This window comes from Nothoprocta perdicaria, unplaced genomic scaffold, assembly GCF_003342845.1.
Source record: "Nothoprocta perdicaria isolate Ctin4 unplaced genomic scaffold, notPer1 scaffold_281, whole genome shotgun sequence".
Taxonomy (NCBI): Eukaryota; Metazoa; Chordata; class Aves; order Tinamiformes; family Tinamidae; genus Nothoprocta; species Nothoprocta perdicaria.
The window spans coordinates 466,772-484,910 of NW_020455512.1; the positions used below are offsets into that span (position 1 = coordinate 466,772).

Here is an 18,139-nt window from a genome sequence, read left to right on the forward strand (position 1 = left end):
TAACCCACAGGCTTCTCTCATCTTTGCAAGTCCAAAAGACTAAGATGCATTTCACTTAAGCTGCCCAGAAGGTTCACATTTATGTGGAGCTAGTGATCTAATCCCTGTCCAGAGGGAGTGCAGAGAGGCAGATGCCTCCAAAGAGCAGTTCTTAGCTACCTTGGGCTCACCTACTTTCATCTATCTCAGGCTGCTTCATTGTAGTTTTTTGTTAGCTGTATTTTTCCGTAGATCCATGGATGATTGATCGATCGTAAGTGAATAGTTGTGATTGAGCCTGCCTGCCATAGTCTGTAATGTTAGGCAGGATTCCTCCCAATATCAACAACTCTAGACAGTAGAGATAACACTGAATTTAGGAGGGTGGAAAGGTAATAAAGGATATGGTGTTTTCAAGTATAATAGCAAAGGGCGAGGATTTAGTTGACTTGCGTACCTGCCCCAGTAAATCAGTGCATCAGAGGCAGCCCAGCATCCGGAGTGCAGTGTTTGGGAGGGCCAGGAGGAAGGGTACCCGGAAGCGTTTGATGTGCTGGGGAGTTTGCAAGCGAGCTGCCGCGGCATCCCCACGTGTCAGCGTGTGTTGGAGGAAGCAGAGCCCTGGAGGCGGTGTCGGGAGAAGGCAGAGCGATTGGGTCAAGGTTTAACTTGGAGGTAATGACCCTCTGCGTGTGACCAGATTGACAGAATTATATGTGAGGAACAGATAAAACAGCTCTGCGTAAAAAGCACGCTTCCGTGGCAGCCACAATCCCTTTTTATACGTCTCTTGCAAGTTAATGGTCCTTCACAGGCTCTATGGGGGCAATAAAATCAGGACATATTATTCTAATGGGCAGAGACTGTAACAGGAATGGGAGACGACAGGAATGCAACGCTTGTTTTTTCCCCTCTTGACAGCAATACTTTTTTTCCCTCTTTAACAGGACTAAAATCTAATCCTTATTTTTCCAAAGGCTGGGTCATTTCCTAAAAAATAGGCCAAGTAATTTGGGGTCTAAAAATGTTTGCTTGTTTGTTTCTAAAAGAATCTGTCATAGAAGAATTCCCGTTCCTGGGCAGTTGCTGATGACATAATCCTAATCTCTTGATCTATAAATGTTATAGAAATTATTTCCTTTCGGAATCTTGTGCACTTCTGCCTGATCTCCTATTGCCCTACTAGCTGGGAGCCTTTGTTTGCTGTTGCACTGTTTCACTGTGCCATTCTAGGTGAACAAAACTGATCATAGTTTGCCACAGGTTGCTCTCGGGTATTTTCTGCTGACTGAATTCCAAATTAGGCTTAGATATTATTGTTGGTCCCCACTGTGTGTGGCATACACCGTTTACTAGCCCAGGAATATCTTAGTTGAGGTGTGAATTAACACAAGGGCTCATTTGCTGTTGTGTGCAGGCCAGCCTGCATGTTAACTTTGAATAATTAGGTGACATTTTCTGCAGTGAAAAAAAGAACAGCTTTCTCTTATTTTGCCTGTGAATACTGAGCATTCCTGGTGACCAGGAAGCACTTTTGGAGTGTTCCTTTCCAGATGCTGTATGTAACCTCTGGGGTGAGCTGCCATAGGTGCTTTTAACGATCTCTTACAGGATTTTAATGTCACTTTATTTTTGCTCTATGTCATTAATGCACATCTGTTATCCCTCAGAAGAAGTTTTCAGCTCTGCTTTGTACGTGGTACACAGATATTTTGTGTAGCCAGCTCCATCTACCCCGTTATAGCTGACTAATTAAGGAAGCTGAACACAGCTTCTGCAGCAGCCTTTAGAAAGGGCAGCGAGAAGCGGTCGTTACAGGAGCAAAAGGCATTTGCTGGCTTTTCTCTTCCCTTTCCAGCCAAACTACAGCTTTCTCCAGCTTGTCGTTACCCACGTGTGCAAGCTGTTCAGGGGCTGCGTGACGCCGAACAATGTGCACTCCTGCTGCACAGTCTCACTGCAGGCAGGGCACTCGGAAACAGCTCAGAGCTCAAAGGAACCGCAGTTCCGTTGGTGGAAGCTCTGGGCAAAATTTTCCCAAAGGATTCAAGGACAGAACTAGCCAAAAGCTTTACTTGCATGGATGTTAGAAAGATAAGATAGGAATCCAGTTATCTGCATCTGTGTTAGTTTGTCTGCTTACATGAAGAGCACTACCTTTCTTTTCCTCCTTTCTTTAAGGAAAGGTTGTGAAATTATCTGATGTCTTTATTTTGTGGGGTTTTTTTTTCTTGAATGATTTTTATTATGATTGGTGGGTAGTAAGTATTAAGAATCCATTTGCAAATTGTAAAAAAGAACCATTGAAAAGGCAGTGATTTTCATATAGACAAAAAATATAATTCCTTCCTTTTCTTCCACATCCCAAAATAGCTTCTGTTCTCTGTTATTTTTGCCAATCCAGTGCTTACAAGTGCATGTGATTTAGGGAGAAAATGGCTACCTTAAAATGCAGCTAGATGCTGCCACCCATAGGATTGATCCAGGCTCTGCACTTTTTTTTTCTGAATCATGTGTAAAATAATCATCTAAGTTGGATTTGTAATAATTTCTAAAACATAGCCACTGTGTCCTGTGATAGTTAAATGAAGAATGATGAGGTCAGTCATTTTCTAAACCATTTCAGTTCGATGGGTAGCAAAAATAATTCCTAGGACGACGAGGACAACAATTCCTAGCAAGTGAAGCAAAGACTAAAATCAAGTGTCCGTTTCTCAAGCAGAGGCCGGGTACAGCAGCTGCTCAGTTTGTGCCATTGCAGTGGCAAGGCTTGTGATCCAAACCTCTCCTCTTCCCCCTAGAAGCTGGTTTTAAAAAAAAAGTTAATAAAAGGGGGTAAGTGGCCTGTGTGGGTGTCATCAGGTTGATAATCATATACTAAGGTCTGTCGTTCCCATTAGCGAGTATCACAGGAAAATGACCTCACTGCTGAAACTCTTGTGGTGGTCTCAGCTTTATACCGTGGAATCACTGAAATGCTGAAGACTTCTTTCCCTCCGTCGGGGAATTTAGAGGGGAAAGATTCACAGCCACATGGAGGGCCTGGGTGCCTGGTGCGGCTGTTGATGGAGCTCCAGCCACTTCTATTCTGCCAGGGCCTCAGAGGTTGCCTAGCCTGCCGGGAGAAGGAGCGATTCCTTCCCGTGCTGCTCACCCTGGATATTGGGTCCCCTTCACGCTCCTGCTGCCAGGAGCCCTTTTGCAGCTCTGGCTTTGGCAGCTCGCAGGGACGGCCCCACAGCGCGAGCACCCGTGCAGCGTTAGGGCCACGTGAGCAGCCGCAGTCCCTGGCGTCCTGTGGCGAGCGACATCCAGCATTGACGTCCCCCGAGGCCGCCCTTGTTGCGGACAGGGAGGTTGGGAACAAGGGAGCTGAAGGTGGGCTTTCCCTACAGAAAGATGCCTGCTGAGCATGGGCTCATCCAGGACATGATGCCTGCTGCCTTTCTTGACCCTTTTGTGAGCAGTTGTGCCTGCTTCAGGCATGGGCTGAAGTAATTGAGAAGAGATTTAAGATGAAGGTTTTCTCATTTTCGAGGAATGGGGCCAGGAATGCGCGTTTGCTCACGTGGTCCTTTTGGTTCTCTGCTTGGTGCATTTGGGGGTGGAAGCACAGCAGGGATGTATCCCTGCCGTTCTGGCTCACAGAGAAATGCAGCTGCTCATAGAGTCCTGAGAGCAAGTTCTCAGCTTTTTCCTGACTCAGAAAACATCTTGGGCTGCAGAGACACTTGGCCCAAGGTGAAAGTCACTGGAATTACTGATGGGCAAGTAAGACCTTGTAGATGGTGTTTCCTTCTTCTGTAGATATTAATATCTCAGATGTGGGGAGATCTCAGTAGGATGAAGGAGGAGCTCCAAGGAGGAGACTTCTTGGTGGTTTGACTGGTGAATTTGGTGGCAAACATGAGGAGAGAAAATGTATGCACCAAGCTGTTGTGCACTTAAAGCAGATGTTGAGGGTCAGAGTGTGCTGTTCCTTCCACATATCTCCATGCATTTCAGGATTTGCAATTTGGGTGACATTGTCAGCAGCTAAAAAATAACGATAAAACCTTTTGGCCAAAGTTGGGTTACTTTGGGTCCTATTTCAGTTGCAAGGACTAGGCTTGTTTAAAAATAGAACCAAGAGCAAGATTATGATTTCTTTTAGAGATGCAGCTTATCTCCAGAAGTTTTCATTCCCTAGATATTCACCTGCTTCATGTCTTTTTGTATGTACAGGATGAATAGCAAAGCAGAAGAGACCTCATTTTCACTCAAGTATTTGTAATTATTTATATCAAAAATAACCTGCTAGTTTTGTTTCTCTTCTGCAGCCTCCTCCTCAGATATATGATAAACAGCTGGATGAAAGGGAACATACAATCGAAGAATGGAAAGGTAAGCACAGCTTTGCATTGTGTGCAGCAGCATTTGTGTAGCATATAAACCACGTCCCTCTTCGAACTGCTGCTGTGTAAACCCGTAAGAATTTCTTTGACACTATATAGGCCTATAAGCTGGAACTTAGCAGCACATATGTAGGGAATATCCTGAGTTTCATCATTATCTCATTACACAGATGATCATAGGAAGTGCAGATTCTGGTACTTAAGGATGTCATCTGAGAATAGACCACTGTTGGGGAGCACAGTATGGCAGAGTGTTTTCAAAGTAATTAACACAGTGTTAATGTGCTGCTTGATTTCTAGGTAGTGTAATACTAAATGATTTCTCTGGTCTAGTTTTTTCCATTTGATTCAGTACAGCTCCGAAAAGGAGAGGAGAGATCTTAGAGACCTTAGGCGAGCAGAGCATTTAGACCCTTGGAACTAAGGTAGTGCTGACCAGGTGAGCCTGTGGGAGCGCTGTGCCAAAGGAGCGACAGCCGCAGTTCCTTTCCAGATGAAGAAAACGTGCACCAGAGCAGTATAAAAACGAATACAAAAAAAATCCAAGCCCAAAATGAATGCTTCTCAGAGTAGTACATGGCCAAAAGTTGCTTTACGGGTTGCATTCTGTCAACACGTAATGATCTAGAAAGGTTTTGCTGCAGTCTCTTTAGTCCATTTTAAAGAATGGGACATCTGGCCTGTTGGATTTTGTTACAATATGTTGCAGAGGTGGTCAGACCCTTCCTGGTGCGCTTGGGCCTTCATTTAGGAGTGAGGTGTAATGTGATTCATCCTGTGATGTGACTCATCCCTATTTATTTATTTATTTATTTTTAAATACCCCGAGCAGGCTAAGTACATTATAGTAATAGCTACGTAATGATGCCAGACTTGGAGTACAGGCTGTTACATAATTCTTAGAGGGAATGGCAATGGAAATAAGGATAGGTGAAAGAGGAGGAAGAGGAGTTAGTGAAGGAGAAGCCAGAACTCGTTTACAGTTAATCGCTTGTGTTGGGAAAGCACTTGTTGCATCCTGTGATTTTTTTTTTTCTTTTTTTCGCCTATCTGTAACTGTTCCAATTGTGCTTTGCAGAACTCATCTACAAAGAAGTTATGAATTCTGAAGAAAAGACTAAAAATGGCGTAGTAAAAGGACAGCCTTCTCCTTCAGGTACTCAGCCCCATTGAATCACTTCAGTGCGTTTTCCACAGTGGCCAAATGAGAGCAGAGATGGCTGGAACACCATGGGGTAACACCAGCAGATACCTATGCCAGGTTCAAAAGTCTTTAGGCAAAGTAGTGACCATAACGGGTTAAGCTGGAGTAGCTGAATACCAGTGTCACGTTACTGCTCGAAAAATTGGTCTACACACAAGGATGTTCAATGTGTTTGGGGTTAATAATATTTCTTGTTGCCAGTCTTCCTTTGTTAGAAAGTCCCTCCAGGTGTTTCCTTATTGGCTTTATGGAAGGCACTCGATGGACTCTCTGACTGTAAAATTAAGTCGTTAGGGCAACAGATTAACTGTGCTCCTCCAGGCTGTGGGGATCAGACACACAGCAGCTTGGATGTACCCCTGTAGAGCTACAGTCACATGGTTTGCTTCTCTTCATATTCCTCTTGTTCCCTACCAAGTCCCTCTGCCATCGTCATGCTTAGCAAATAAGTCTCTCTCTACCCGCTCCCACTCGGCCAAGTTTTATTCGCTTAATACAATTATTTGGTATCTGAGACTTGGTATCTGAAGGTTCACTTTAACTGACAGATGCGAAGCGCCCTGTTTTTGAACATATCATTCCTGTCATGCTTATGGATAGAACTTCCACAGAATCTTTCAGGAAAATATCATTGTTCATTCCAGTGTTTTCTGCGTAAGATAATTCAAGAGGCAGCATTAGGAGTGATGGGACAAGGGAAAGCATGATCAGAAAAGAAGTTAATGCAGTGTTGTCTGGTGATATTAGGGCTTTAGCACTACACCTGGGTTTTGACTTAGATAAAATAAGATATGAAAAGCAATTCATTGTGTTCTTGCTGAGCAGCAAAGCAAGCACAGAATATGCAAATTGAACTTACAGAAATACTGTGCCACCATTGAAAATAAATCTGCACATGACAGGTATCTAATAAATTCTCATTGTTTAATATCGCAGCCTATGGAATTGTGGGTGCAATCTGATTTATGAGGCAATAACATTGTAGTTGCTGGGTCCAGGAATTAATTTGTGGATACTGCACAGAGATTACCTTTATGTAGTTCACATTCTTTCCCATGTGGAAGACTTTATTATTTATTTACAAACATGCAATTTTCTAAGCGTTTTTTTGTTTTACTGGTCCTCTTTGATTTTAAATTGTAAAGCAAGTGTAGTAACTGTGTAAATGTTGTCCTGAGATAGGGTTGTAACGTGGCTCTGTAGCTTTCCCATTTTCAGTGACTCGGTGCACTTAAGTTTATTCCAAGTATTGAAAGAATGATGTAAAAGAAGTCAGCAGTTGTAGGCATCCTGTGTTCAGATTTGGTAGCAATTCTGCTTGTTCAAGTTGCTCTAAATATTACCCAAATTATGGCCTAAAAAGTTCCAGATGTTCAGCCTGGATTTGTTAGAATGTAAGAGATAAGAGGGCCAAAGAAAGCAAAGGATATAACACAGCAAGGCTTCCGAGGGCTCTTTACAGTTTCCAGTGCTGAGCAGACTTGACATGTGCTGTTGGCAAGTAGCAACTGAGCTATTAAACCTGCTGTAGAGCAGAAAAATTGATGAGCTTTCATCTGTAACAGCTGTGATGCTTTGGGCTGGTGAAATGCTGTGGTCACTGCTGGGAACTCGGTTATTTTTCTGTTGACAGCGAAGTAAACTGGGGGAATTGCTCTTTGAGTAGGAGGCCTGTGAAGCAAGAGCCAGATCTTGTCAAGTTCGAGGAGAAGGAAGGAAATAGTCTGAGCAGATACAATGAAGATGCACGCTTTCTTCTTCCCTTCTGAAGATAAATCTTTGGTAGATAGAATTACCAGACATAAAGTCTTAGTTGTCAAAGAAAGGCAGTAATGAACACAGTTATTCCACAGTCGGTCAATGTTTCTTTAGATATTTCTCTGTTACAGTAGGTGTAGTCCCAAGGTAAGGGGGCAAATAGAAGCAGGAGGAAGAGAGAGATGATCTACCCAGATGAGCTTGTTACTTGGGGAACTTTTTGGAGAAGGCTTCTGTCATGAAGCTCTCTGCCTCTGTTTAGGCTGCTTGCCCGTATGCAACACATTAGTTTGAATAAGGTGACAACTTCACTGGAGATTTGGCACATGTGGAAGTGGATCGCAAGCCACGCAGAACACTGATCCAGTGTGGTCATGTTCCTGATGAATAACAAACTTCCTGGTGGTCTTAGGAACTTTTCTCTGGTCTATTTAAGAGTAAATGACATAAAGCCTCAACACACACGTTGTGCTTGGTCAGTGTTCTTGGCAGGAATTTAGAAGGCTAAGGTTTGAGAGTCTCATCAATAAGTCAGGCAAGCAGGAGGAGACTTTCCATGATTGCTTGATAAGAGCTTTTGCAGGGAGAGCTGAAGTTGAGAGTACCAAGACTGGTATCCATTCATATTGCAAGCCCAGTAAGTGCCTGCATACTAGGATGTCAATCCCCTAGTGCCTCAAATGCGGCCCTTGGGGATCCTGAGGTGCCCCTCTAATCTGTGTTCATGCCCAAATTAAAAAATCGCTTTTGGGTAAAACTGTTGCCAGCAGTTATTTCTGCAGTCCAATCATCCAGAAACCTCTGCAGACTGTCTTGTTCATTCTCAGAAAGCTTTTTCTAAGGTCTTGCCTGAATCTAGTCCTGCAGCAGTTTAGCTCTGTGATTTCTTGTCTTGTCTCCTGAGGACAAGGGGAACAATTTCCTACGTTTTTCTTTCTGGCAGCTTTTAGCTTACTTGAAATCCATTACCACATTGCCTCATCAGTCATCTTTCCTTTAAAGTCAGCCTTCCTAGGTCATATTTATTAGACACTTGCTCATTCTTACTGCTTTTTTTGTTTACTTAGGTTTCCTTAGATCACGGTGCTCAAAACTACCTGCGTAAAGTCCTAGTAGCACAGGAGTGAGTGGAAGGAGTTGTTTGCAGGTGTATAGGTGTGTGTGACCAGCAAAAGCCTGTTTAAGGTTTCTAATGCTGTCCCAAAGTAACCTATGTCCTCACGTGTAAGCAAAACATTCTGTGCTTGCAATAACTAGTGAACAAGAGTTACGGGCAACTGTGAGCCCTCCGGATTATCCTGGTAAATATGTTAGTCCTTGGCTTTCTTCTCCTCTTTTATTCTGAGTTCTTTGATCACAGTCTGGTCGAAAAGATGGACGTGAACAAAATGAGAAGGAGGCAACGTCAGAGCAATATGGTGTTAATTGCCTTCCTAGGAATTTCTCTAATTCCGTTGACAAGGACACATATTTCAGGACACTGGTATGCATGTCATGAGGTGATTAATAGCTACCTCCCGCCCATCTAGTTCTAATAACATACCTCAATCTACGCTGTGGTGCAGCTGAGTTTTGAGCAAAGGACCAGATAAAGGCTGCTTCACTGCTCCTGGATTTTAAAAAAAGTGAATACAAGTATATCTATAGACAGTGTAAAACCTAAAATAAAAATGGTGGCACATGCATTTCTAACCTGCAAGGCAAACTGAATAGTGCACATCATTTTGTACTACTCAACAGCTTGGGATAGTGGCAAAATTCTTTAAATGCCTGTCGTGGGGAGCTGGCATTCTTTGGTATGCAACAGGGAGATGAGGAAATAAAAGGCCTGTGCAATATTTCGCAGCAAACTTGGTTCCAAGAAACACATTTCTAAAAGAAAAACGATAATTGTGAGAAAGGGATTCTGATCTGGAACTGTGAAAACTGCACAGAATGGTTTCTGTGCCGCAGATGCTCACCGCTGAATGTGGTCACACGTGTGTGTAGCAGATCCTGCACCTGATGATCTGCCAGGTTGTATTCCCCTTGACATATCCATTTGCACATTCAGACTCTTGAATGTTCAAGATATTTCTTTGACTAACATGCTCACACATATGAATACCAGACACAAGTTGGTAAGAAAAAAAGCTGTAGAAATGTTCTCAACTATCCAGGTTGCTTGTGAGCTCATGAAGGCCATGCACGTGCGCGCACTCGCTCTCTTTTTAATTTTTCTCTCCCTTTCAATACCTTTTGAGAGAAGGTAAGCAGAGAAGTGGCATGTCAGGACTTGGCTTTTTCTCGGACAGAGCTTCCACTGCTCTGCTGGAAGAAAACAGTTCCAGTTCCTTTCAGTAGTTTTTCCTCAAACAATATTTTGGCCTGTTCCTCGTATTTATCCTGATATTTCATGATTTCAAGAATTCATGATCCTTCCAGTTGTTGTCTTTGAGCGCTCACTTCAGGCTAAAGGGATGCCTTTCTCTTTATCGAAATATCTTTCCCTTGTTCTGCTATGTAGCTGTACTGGCTTCCTCTCACTCTTTATTACTAGGTGGTGGACACTTGTCCTCTGCTTCCCAGCGCTGTCTTACTGAGCCCGTGAGAGCTTGGCCACCACCCCAAGCTTTGTCATGTTTACCTAGCTCTCCTAAGATGAATTGGGTATAATAACTGTGGTGGGGGAAAGGTCAGCATTTTGTGCCCTGCTTATGGTCTTCAGGAGAGGAAAAGTTTCCAAACTCATTCTGTTTTAAAAGAAAAAAATTGAGCTAATGCCAAGATGTCCAAGTTGTATGAGGAGTTTACTTTTCGTTATAGGCGCGTTCTTGATGTGTTGGTGAGTTGCAAAGGGGAGGCTGGAGCACGGCTTGGAGTCGCACGGCAGGGCCGGGAGCAGCTCCCAGGAGCTGGATCTCACCTGCTCTGTGTCTTGCTCCTTGCCCAGCATCAGTGGCTGGCACAGAACCATGTTCCCTTCCTGCCCAGCAGCAGAGCCACCACCTGGGTGGGCTCCTCTGCATGCGGCGCTCTCAGTGCTGCGCTGTTTGGCCTGTCCTTAATGTTTTAATTGCAAATGGGAAAGTACCGGAAATCCTTTCCCTTCTTTCCGTATCACCATTTTGCTATATAGATTGCTAATGGGTTTTGTATTAAGAAATATTTAATAGTGCTGTATTTTTCTGTGGATTATATTGTGTGTTCTCTTGTTCTTAATTTCTCTTGTCTAATGTGAGGACGTGAAAATCTGTTTGGATCTTTTGTATAAGAAAAGCCAACACAGCTTTTTCTGTAGTGTAAGAATGAACCAGCGTGTTCCTGCAGAAGGCAGGCCTGTGTGTCCCAAGGAGTAGCTCCCGTTGGCAGCCCCACAGCACTGTGTACGGTGCTGTTTCTAGGATCGTGTTCCTGTTTTTCTCACACTGCACTGTTTGATGCTGCCACTTCTCCTGAAGTATCTGCAAGAAAACTGGGACTTTGAGAAAGTGTGGAGGAGGGTTGGTTGTATTTTTTTTTTCTTTATTTGAATGGTCTCATGGGTATCTGTGTGCCCAGCAGACTTCTAATTTGTAACTTGAAGAAATCTAGATATAAAAGGCAGTAGTAAGTGTACCAAAAGCTACCTCTTCAAAACAAGCTGGTCACAAGAAAGAATTTCCTGTGAGGATATCTTCATGTTATCTATCGCCTGAACTTCTGTTGCCTGTGCAGCCTGTTTTGTGCTCACGTTTGCAGTTGGTTACAATGGTGTGTGTACCTACCTGCTCGGTGCCGCAGCGTGGGTGCCCCCTGCTTTTGAAAGCCCGAGCAGTGCTGGAGTTTCAGGTTTAATCACGTTGGTGTTCGTTTTCTTAGCACAGGTGCAGCAGTGAACAGCAGTGAAAGCCTCCCTCCATCCTCATCTGTCAACGACATCTCCTCCATGTCCACGGATCAAACCCTGGCGTCTGACACGGACAGCAGCCTGGAAGCTTCTGCGGGACCCCTCGGTTGTTGCAGGTGACTAGCCGCCTGCCTGCGAAACCCAGCGTTCTTCAGAGGATGATGTAATGTAGGGGGAAAAAAAGAACAGGAGTTAAAAGCGAGAGAAATAAAACACACCAAGATCTAAAGGCAACAAACAAAATCTTTTCAGCCTGCTTCTCCTACAGAGTTATGTAATGCAGCTAAGCTCAAGTGTATATTTAACGTGTAGATGCTCTGCTTTGGTCTTCTTCCAATGACGCTTAAGGGATGGGGGGGGAAAAAGGAGTTCAGAATCCTTTTTTCCCCCCGTCACCCTACGATGTAAAATTTATGGCTGCAAAACCAGCAACCTGCAACTGTCCTTTTCACACTGGCATGACAAGGTGTGCAGTAGCCCCTCAGAAACGTGTGTGTCTGCCTTCACGCTCCGCTTGGGCGCCGCCTGCCTCGGCGGGCTGAGCTGTGTCCTTGCTCAGCGCACAAGCAGCACGTGCGTGCCCGTGCCCGGAGCACGTGCGGCGCCACGGGGACGCACGGCTACACGTGTGCATGGTGTGTGTGCTCCCCATAACTCAGTGGCCCGTTTCAGGTGAACTGCATCAGTGCATAAGTGATACGTTAGCAGTATATATTCTATTCGTTTGTTCCACATTAGGTTGCATATCTTAAGTGAGGATTTTGGGGAAGTGAAAATAACCATGGGCAACTGCAGCTCCCTCAGACACTTGAAGATGTAGCAACAAAATTTCTGCTGAGAGATGTGTATATATATTTTGAAATAATACTTGTTTGTACTGAAAGAAGATGCCATAGAGCTTCACATAAAAATGTTTTTTTTTTCTTTGTGAATGTTAACACTTGTTATTCTGATTTTGAGAGCAGATATGCCAAGCTAAGACCTGGTTAGAAGGAAGCACATGTATCTTTGCAAGCTACGGGAAACAAGACTGAAGGTCTCTCACGTATGTCTAAGCCCAGAAAGATTTATCTCAGTGAGCAACCTTTCCTGATACTACTAAGCAAGTTAATTCTTGATTTGTAGATAGACTTGCTCTTATTCATTGGATTGTGTCTTTGTGCGTTAAGGGAGTGTGACAGGGCTGGGGAAACAGACTGCAGTCAAAAGGACGGGCACAGTTCTGTTTTCTTCATGTCTAGATCCTTAGCAAGTCAGTCGAGTAGAGAAAGGCTATTTGCAACCCAGTCCCCCTCTCAGTGCTCGCCGCCAAGAGGCTCTTTTCCCAAATGATCGTTCCCTGGCAGGAATCTCCCTGCCTACGAGAGCAGGCCTTCTGTAGGTGCTTCTGGCTCTTCACTTGCCTGTGGCAGAACCTCCCACTCCCCAGAAAGTTTTATGGGCCGGCATACGTGGGAAGGAGCGGCCGCGTGAGCAGGTCTAGTGGTCACGTATTGGAAGAAACAGCAATATTGGAAGTAACAGCAAACGCTGCCAGCTGGTGCACTGGGCTCAAAGGGTCTCTTCGGGTGGCTTAGACGGTTTGTTAAGGCCCAAAGAACCCAACAATGCCTGAGAAGCAAATGGGATGTTGCCAGATAATAACAAGTAGGATTTCCAGTGGTAAATGACAACAAGGTATTTGGTTTGTGGGTTTTTGGTTTGGTTTGGTTTTTTAAATCGGTGATCGGCAAGACTAGACACAGCAGGGCAACTGATCTTTTTCCTAGCCAGAGCACCCGTTTACATTTCCCATTGCAAGAGCACAATTGTCTGAACTGGAAATCAAGACCTGTGGCTCTTAGCTCTCCTCTTACCAAAGTGTGCCCTTTTAACATGAAATGATTAAACTTCAGGTACAGTGAAATGATGAAAAAGTAAATCTGACTTTTTCCACATGTTGGAAAGATAAATTGTTTAGAATAAGTTTATGGATATTTTAAATCCAGTGCTGTTAGCTGTTGAAACATCTACTAAAATATAACTGTTTTGTTGGGTAACTCCCAAATCTGCCATCCTGTGGTTAGGGGGAAAGTCTGAGTATTGAGTGACATTCTGTTCAAAGGAAAGAAAGCTCATTCTCCTGAAATTCAAGTCAAATGGATATAAAGTAATTTCAGAGTAATTTTTCAGAGCTCAGAGCAGTCTCAGAATTGCTAAAGGAAATGCTTTTTCCCCCAGGTATATGGTGAACTTTTTTTAAAAAAAAAAAATTGACAATAAAATTAGGTTGATGATTTTGTAAAAACTAAAAAGCAGTAAAGCGGTAATTGTGAAAGCAATAATTTACTACTGCTAAAAATGTTGAGCAATATTTTCTCTTAAGCCATGAAACGTTAAGTCGTTGTTTAATGATGTAACTCACAGGTCAGAGCCAATGATCTTAAAAGTATTCCAAGGTAAACAGCAATGCTTTGTGAGTATGAAGGCAATAACCCCCAGGGTGACTTCTTAGCAATAATAAAAGGTCTTATTTCCAGATGAAAATCGTGACAGATTTTAATCAAAAAATCAATTAATTATACCATTACTTAATCTCCCCTTTTAATTCAATTATCTCCATTTAATTTTATTTTTAAAAATTGCCCCTTTAAAGGCCACTTTACATGTCCTAGTGACCAATGGTGTGTCTTATTTACAGCACCACATCCCCTGCACACACAGGCAAAAACAGGCAAGTTTCTCAGAGAGGTCAAGTGTGCAAGAACTGCAAAAATACCACGGAATTAGAACCTAGGAGTAGTGACAGTGTGTTGGCAATGATATTAGGATGATGTGGCATAGGCAAATGGTATTTTTCAGTCTTGTTTTGGGTTCATGAGGGGAAGAACCAGTCACTGCAGAAGATGCCCTAGTGGTAAGTGCTAAAATAACTCTCAACCCTGGAAGGTATCTAGCTCTATTCTCAAAAGCCCCGATTCTGCAAAGCCCCAATGCATCCATAAACCTTTCAGTGAGATACAGGGATGCACACAGAATTTCAGCTAGCACGGGCTGTAGTCCTTTGCTTAGTAGTGATCCATCTAAGCACGTGCTGGATTGCCTTGATGAAATGGGGCCTATGACAATTACTGCACCTCTTTTCATCCTTAATTGGTCTCATTTTTGAGAAGCAGATGTGAGGGAGACTTGGGGCTGCCCACATTGGAGGCTAGGAGAGAAAAACATCAGTGACAAACAGCAGTAGTTCTTGACAGGTCTGTTCTTGCCTTTTTCTGGTCCTCTCCAGCCTGAAATAGTGGCCATCAAATAGGAATTGGATCCTGGGCTCTTCTCCGGCTCTGGAGGTTGGTGCTGCAGGAATGCAGGCTCCCTGAAATGGGGGAGCTCCCAGCCTTTTTCTCTTGATTCCTGTATCCTGTGCAGCATGATGAAATAGATGTTCTTCTTCTCTTTCTTGCCAGCGATTTTCCAAACCTGCCTCTTGGATAAAATCACAGTCAATAGTACTTGAAGAGCAGTTTGCTCATACTCCAAGGTTTGCAGTTGTAGCTACAGCTGCCCCCATTACAGATAGGTAGAGAACTGGGAACGCCCCGAGTGATGAGAGATCTGCCAAGGCTGCTATGGGGCAGTCTGCAAGCCTGGGGCTCCCAGTGCACAGGTGCAAGTCTTCCTTCAGCAGCAGCTTTGGAAAATTAGCCCTCAGAAGTGCCTGAGGACCCTAAGAATTCCTGTCCCATGTGCCTGGCTGAAGTCATGTGGAGAGCCATGAGCAGAGCAAGGAAAATGACAGAAGCCTCTTGATTGTCAGTGCACCAACTGCAGGGAACAGCTTTGAGAAGATGCAGAGGAAAATGACAGAACATTCCCACTTTATTTTCAGGTGAAATATTTCTGCATAATATTGCAAGTGTAGAAGAAGGACAGAATCACTCCCAGAAAGCTTCCCCCCCTTTTTCTTCTGATAGTTCTAAAGCAGCATGAACTATGATTTGTTTCAAGTGGATGAAAGGTTATACATGTTTTGAATCCAAATATTCTATAGTTTTGGAAATTGCCCTGGCTTGAGTTGAGAGCTGCAATGCTACCTTCTAAGTTTGGACCACATTCTGTTAGAATGCAATATATTTTGAGAGAGAAAAAATATTTCTTTGACTTGGTTGCACAGTGTTGTCTGAGAGTTGTGCTCCTGTTAGGAATCCCCTCATACTGTCTAGAATTTCCTGGCACAGATACGTAAAGAAATCTTAGCAAGTTTTTGTTACATGAACCAAAGCTGGGTGCAAGTACAGTAGCTTGGCCAAGAAGGCACCAGAAAGCCTTACTGGGTGCTTCCCTAAGGCACTCAGGTGTCTCTAGTTCCTGTGTGATACAAGTCTCAAGAAATTACACAAACCAGAGGGTGATATGTATCACTCTACTAAATTGACAACCAAGAATAAAGAATATATATATATATATATGATTTTACCTTCATGTATATTTCTTGACTTTCAAGTTTGGGGCTAAAGAAATTAGACAGGTACAATGCCTTTGGGGAGACTTCAAAAATACTGCTACTTACCCATTCGGATTGTATTTTCATATTTTTGATTCTTTTTTCTTAACAGCAGATTTTTCTCATGGAATTAGGCTGACAGACTGTTTGTCTGAGAAAGTCAGCTTCGACAAACCTGCCAGTACCTGCAGAGAGAAATGCTTGGTTTTAGGATTCTGAAATGATTGTTAAATGTAGTATTTTAATTGAAAATGTCTTTTAATGACAATTTTTAGTTTATATAGCATCATTGCAATATTACAAAGGATCAAAAGTGTTTTTACTGCCTACTTCAGTACACCTTTCTTTATGCTTGCGGAGATTTTAACATTGCATTGGAATTCAAGCGTGAAAAAAAAATGAAATCTCAACCAAGGTAGAAACCAAAATAACACGTTAGTCACATAATTCTACTGTGTGTGCTTCTTAGAAAAGCAATATGAAAGAGAACCTGCAGAGGAGAATTAGACTTTTAATAGTCTCTCACAAAAGAAAAAGCAAGTGTGAGTTAGTGGTTCACCTGAAGTATAGGATTTTATTGTTTTTGTTTTGTTTTCTTGCTTCTCTATGTGTGTGGGTGAACAAGAGGGAGTATATAGGCACATGGTTTTTGGAATCCTGGTGTTGCATTCAGATTTGACCCAAGTTCTCCTCTTGAGTCCCAAGTTAGGACACGGATGGAGAGCATGGCTGCAACCTACTCGCACATCTTCAAGAATCTGATGGCTCTGCTTATAGGAACTTCCACCCCTTGGCAAAGGACAGTGACCTGCCTGCAAGCCCCAGGTGACACACGTGCACATGCAGACACGCGTGCACACGGTCACTGTGCGGGGGCTTAAGTATTCCACAAATCCATTAATGTCTTAATTAAAAAGGTGAGGTTTGGGGAAGGGGGCGGGGGGAATGTGTCGTCTTGACGGATGAGCTGGAAACCAGACTGGGCCAGTGGGATTTAGTGGGGGGGGATCTGTGTAATGCAGTAGGAACTTGCCAATGTGGCCTGATTATTTTTTCCATTATTCATTACAAGAGTTGAATTATTTAACTTCATTTCTATTCAGGCTCATTGACCCAGGGCAAGTTGAAGTTGTAAAGAGGGGATGATTTGACAAAAGAATGTTGAAAATCTTCTACTGGGGCTAGTGGTGCCTTTTTACCTGTAGGAAGGGAGAAGCTGAAAAGCACTTACTGAAGGAAGACACAGTCAAATTGGGAAATAAATGTGTACCTGCCATGCCTATCATTTCAGGCAGGTAAGCCTGTCTCTCTGACTAATTTTCACTGAACAGGGCCATTCTTGTCTTCTGGAAAGCGAGATACTTACAATGTAAATAGTTGTATGGATTTTTTTTTTTCCCCTCTCTGTAACTAATATGTAATAATCCAGCACACTCTTTCTGTTTGATCTACAACAAGGCCACTGTATGCCTGAATCTGGTGGACCTTGGACCTTGTTCCTACTCAGTCCTGAACTGAAAAGGGCAGGGTCCTGGAGGTTTCAGTGTATATATAGAATCTTGTATATTTAGTAAATGGAGTAAGTGGGACTTATGGCCAGTATACGTTAAAGCCACAACAGTAACAAAGCTCCACAGCTCAACTAGCAGAAACAACTGTTCACCTTGCCATGTCCATCCTGTAATAAGACCTAAGTTGCACCTGCCTGTAGTTCTGCATGATCAGACTTCCAAGTATAACTGACAAGGTCTGTAATGTATCAGTGTTCATAAATGTAGATTTAAAAGGAAAAAAAAGAAAAAAAAAAACTCCAGACCAACATCCGAAAACCAACAATGGCAACAGTTCAATGTTAAAACTGGAATGTGAGACTCGTCCAATGTTGTTGCAGGGTTATAGTTGAACGGGGGAGCCAGCATCAGCGTAACTGGGCTGCAGTAGTGACATTGGCTGAGGGATCAACCTTATTTCCATACTGTTTTGTTCTTATTCTGGCCATCCGCTCTTCCCTGTGTGTGGTGCAGGGCCGAACGTGGCCCCCGTCACCAGTGTTTCACGGGTCCCTGTTGCCTCAGCGATTTCTGTTCATGTAGCAATTGCTAAACCAAGGTGGGCATCTCCTTTTCTCCTGCGCAGCAAAAGGCATCCTGCCCGAGCTTCCTCACGAGGATAATCCTCGCTGCTGTCCTCATTCCTGCCAGCTGCCTGACTTTGCGGCGTTCCCACGAGCGGAGCGCAGCGCCGGCCGCCGCATCCATCGCGGGCTCCACGAGATGTGCGTTGGGCCTCGGCGCCCTCCCCGCCGCCCAAAGTCAGGACGCACCTGAAACCCGGCACGTGCTCCAGACATGACGCCTCTTCTACACCATTTTGACCTTAGGAGGGGGAGGAAACTGCTGATCTTTGCAGATGTGGACTTGGACTATGTTTATTGGGGAGGAAAGCTGTAGCGAACC

The 18,139-nt window shown here is 43.6% G+C and overlaps 1 protein-coding gene across 13 annotated transcripts in view; it reads left to right on the forward strand.

The window, feature by feature from the left end:
* The window catches only part of MAPK10 (mitogen-activated protein kinase 10), a 133,096-nt gene extending 115,534 nt beyond the window's left edge, over nucleotides 1-17,562 (forward strand). For 12 of the 13 annotated variants that reach the window (XM_026041326.1, XM_026041324.1, XM_026041322.1 and 9 more), the window contains 3 exons: nucleotides 4,299-4,362; nucleotides 5,452-5,529; nucleotides 11,181-17,562. In XM_026041326.1, coding sequence (XP_025897111.1) covers nucleotides 4,299-4,362; nucleotides 5,452-5,529; nucleotides 11,181-11,323 — 285 coding nt within the window. In that variant the 3' untranslated portion in view covers nucleotides 11,324-17,562. Of the gene's footprint in view, nucleotides 1-4,298; nucleotides 4,363-5,451; nucleotides 5,530-11,175 lie in introns of all 13 variants that reach the window. The other variant, XM_026041329.1, reaches the window with a different exon arrangement.
* Nucleotides 17,563-18,139: the final 577 nt, after the last annotated feature.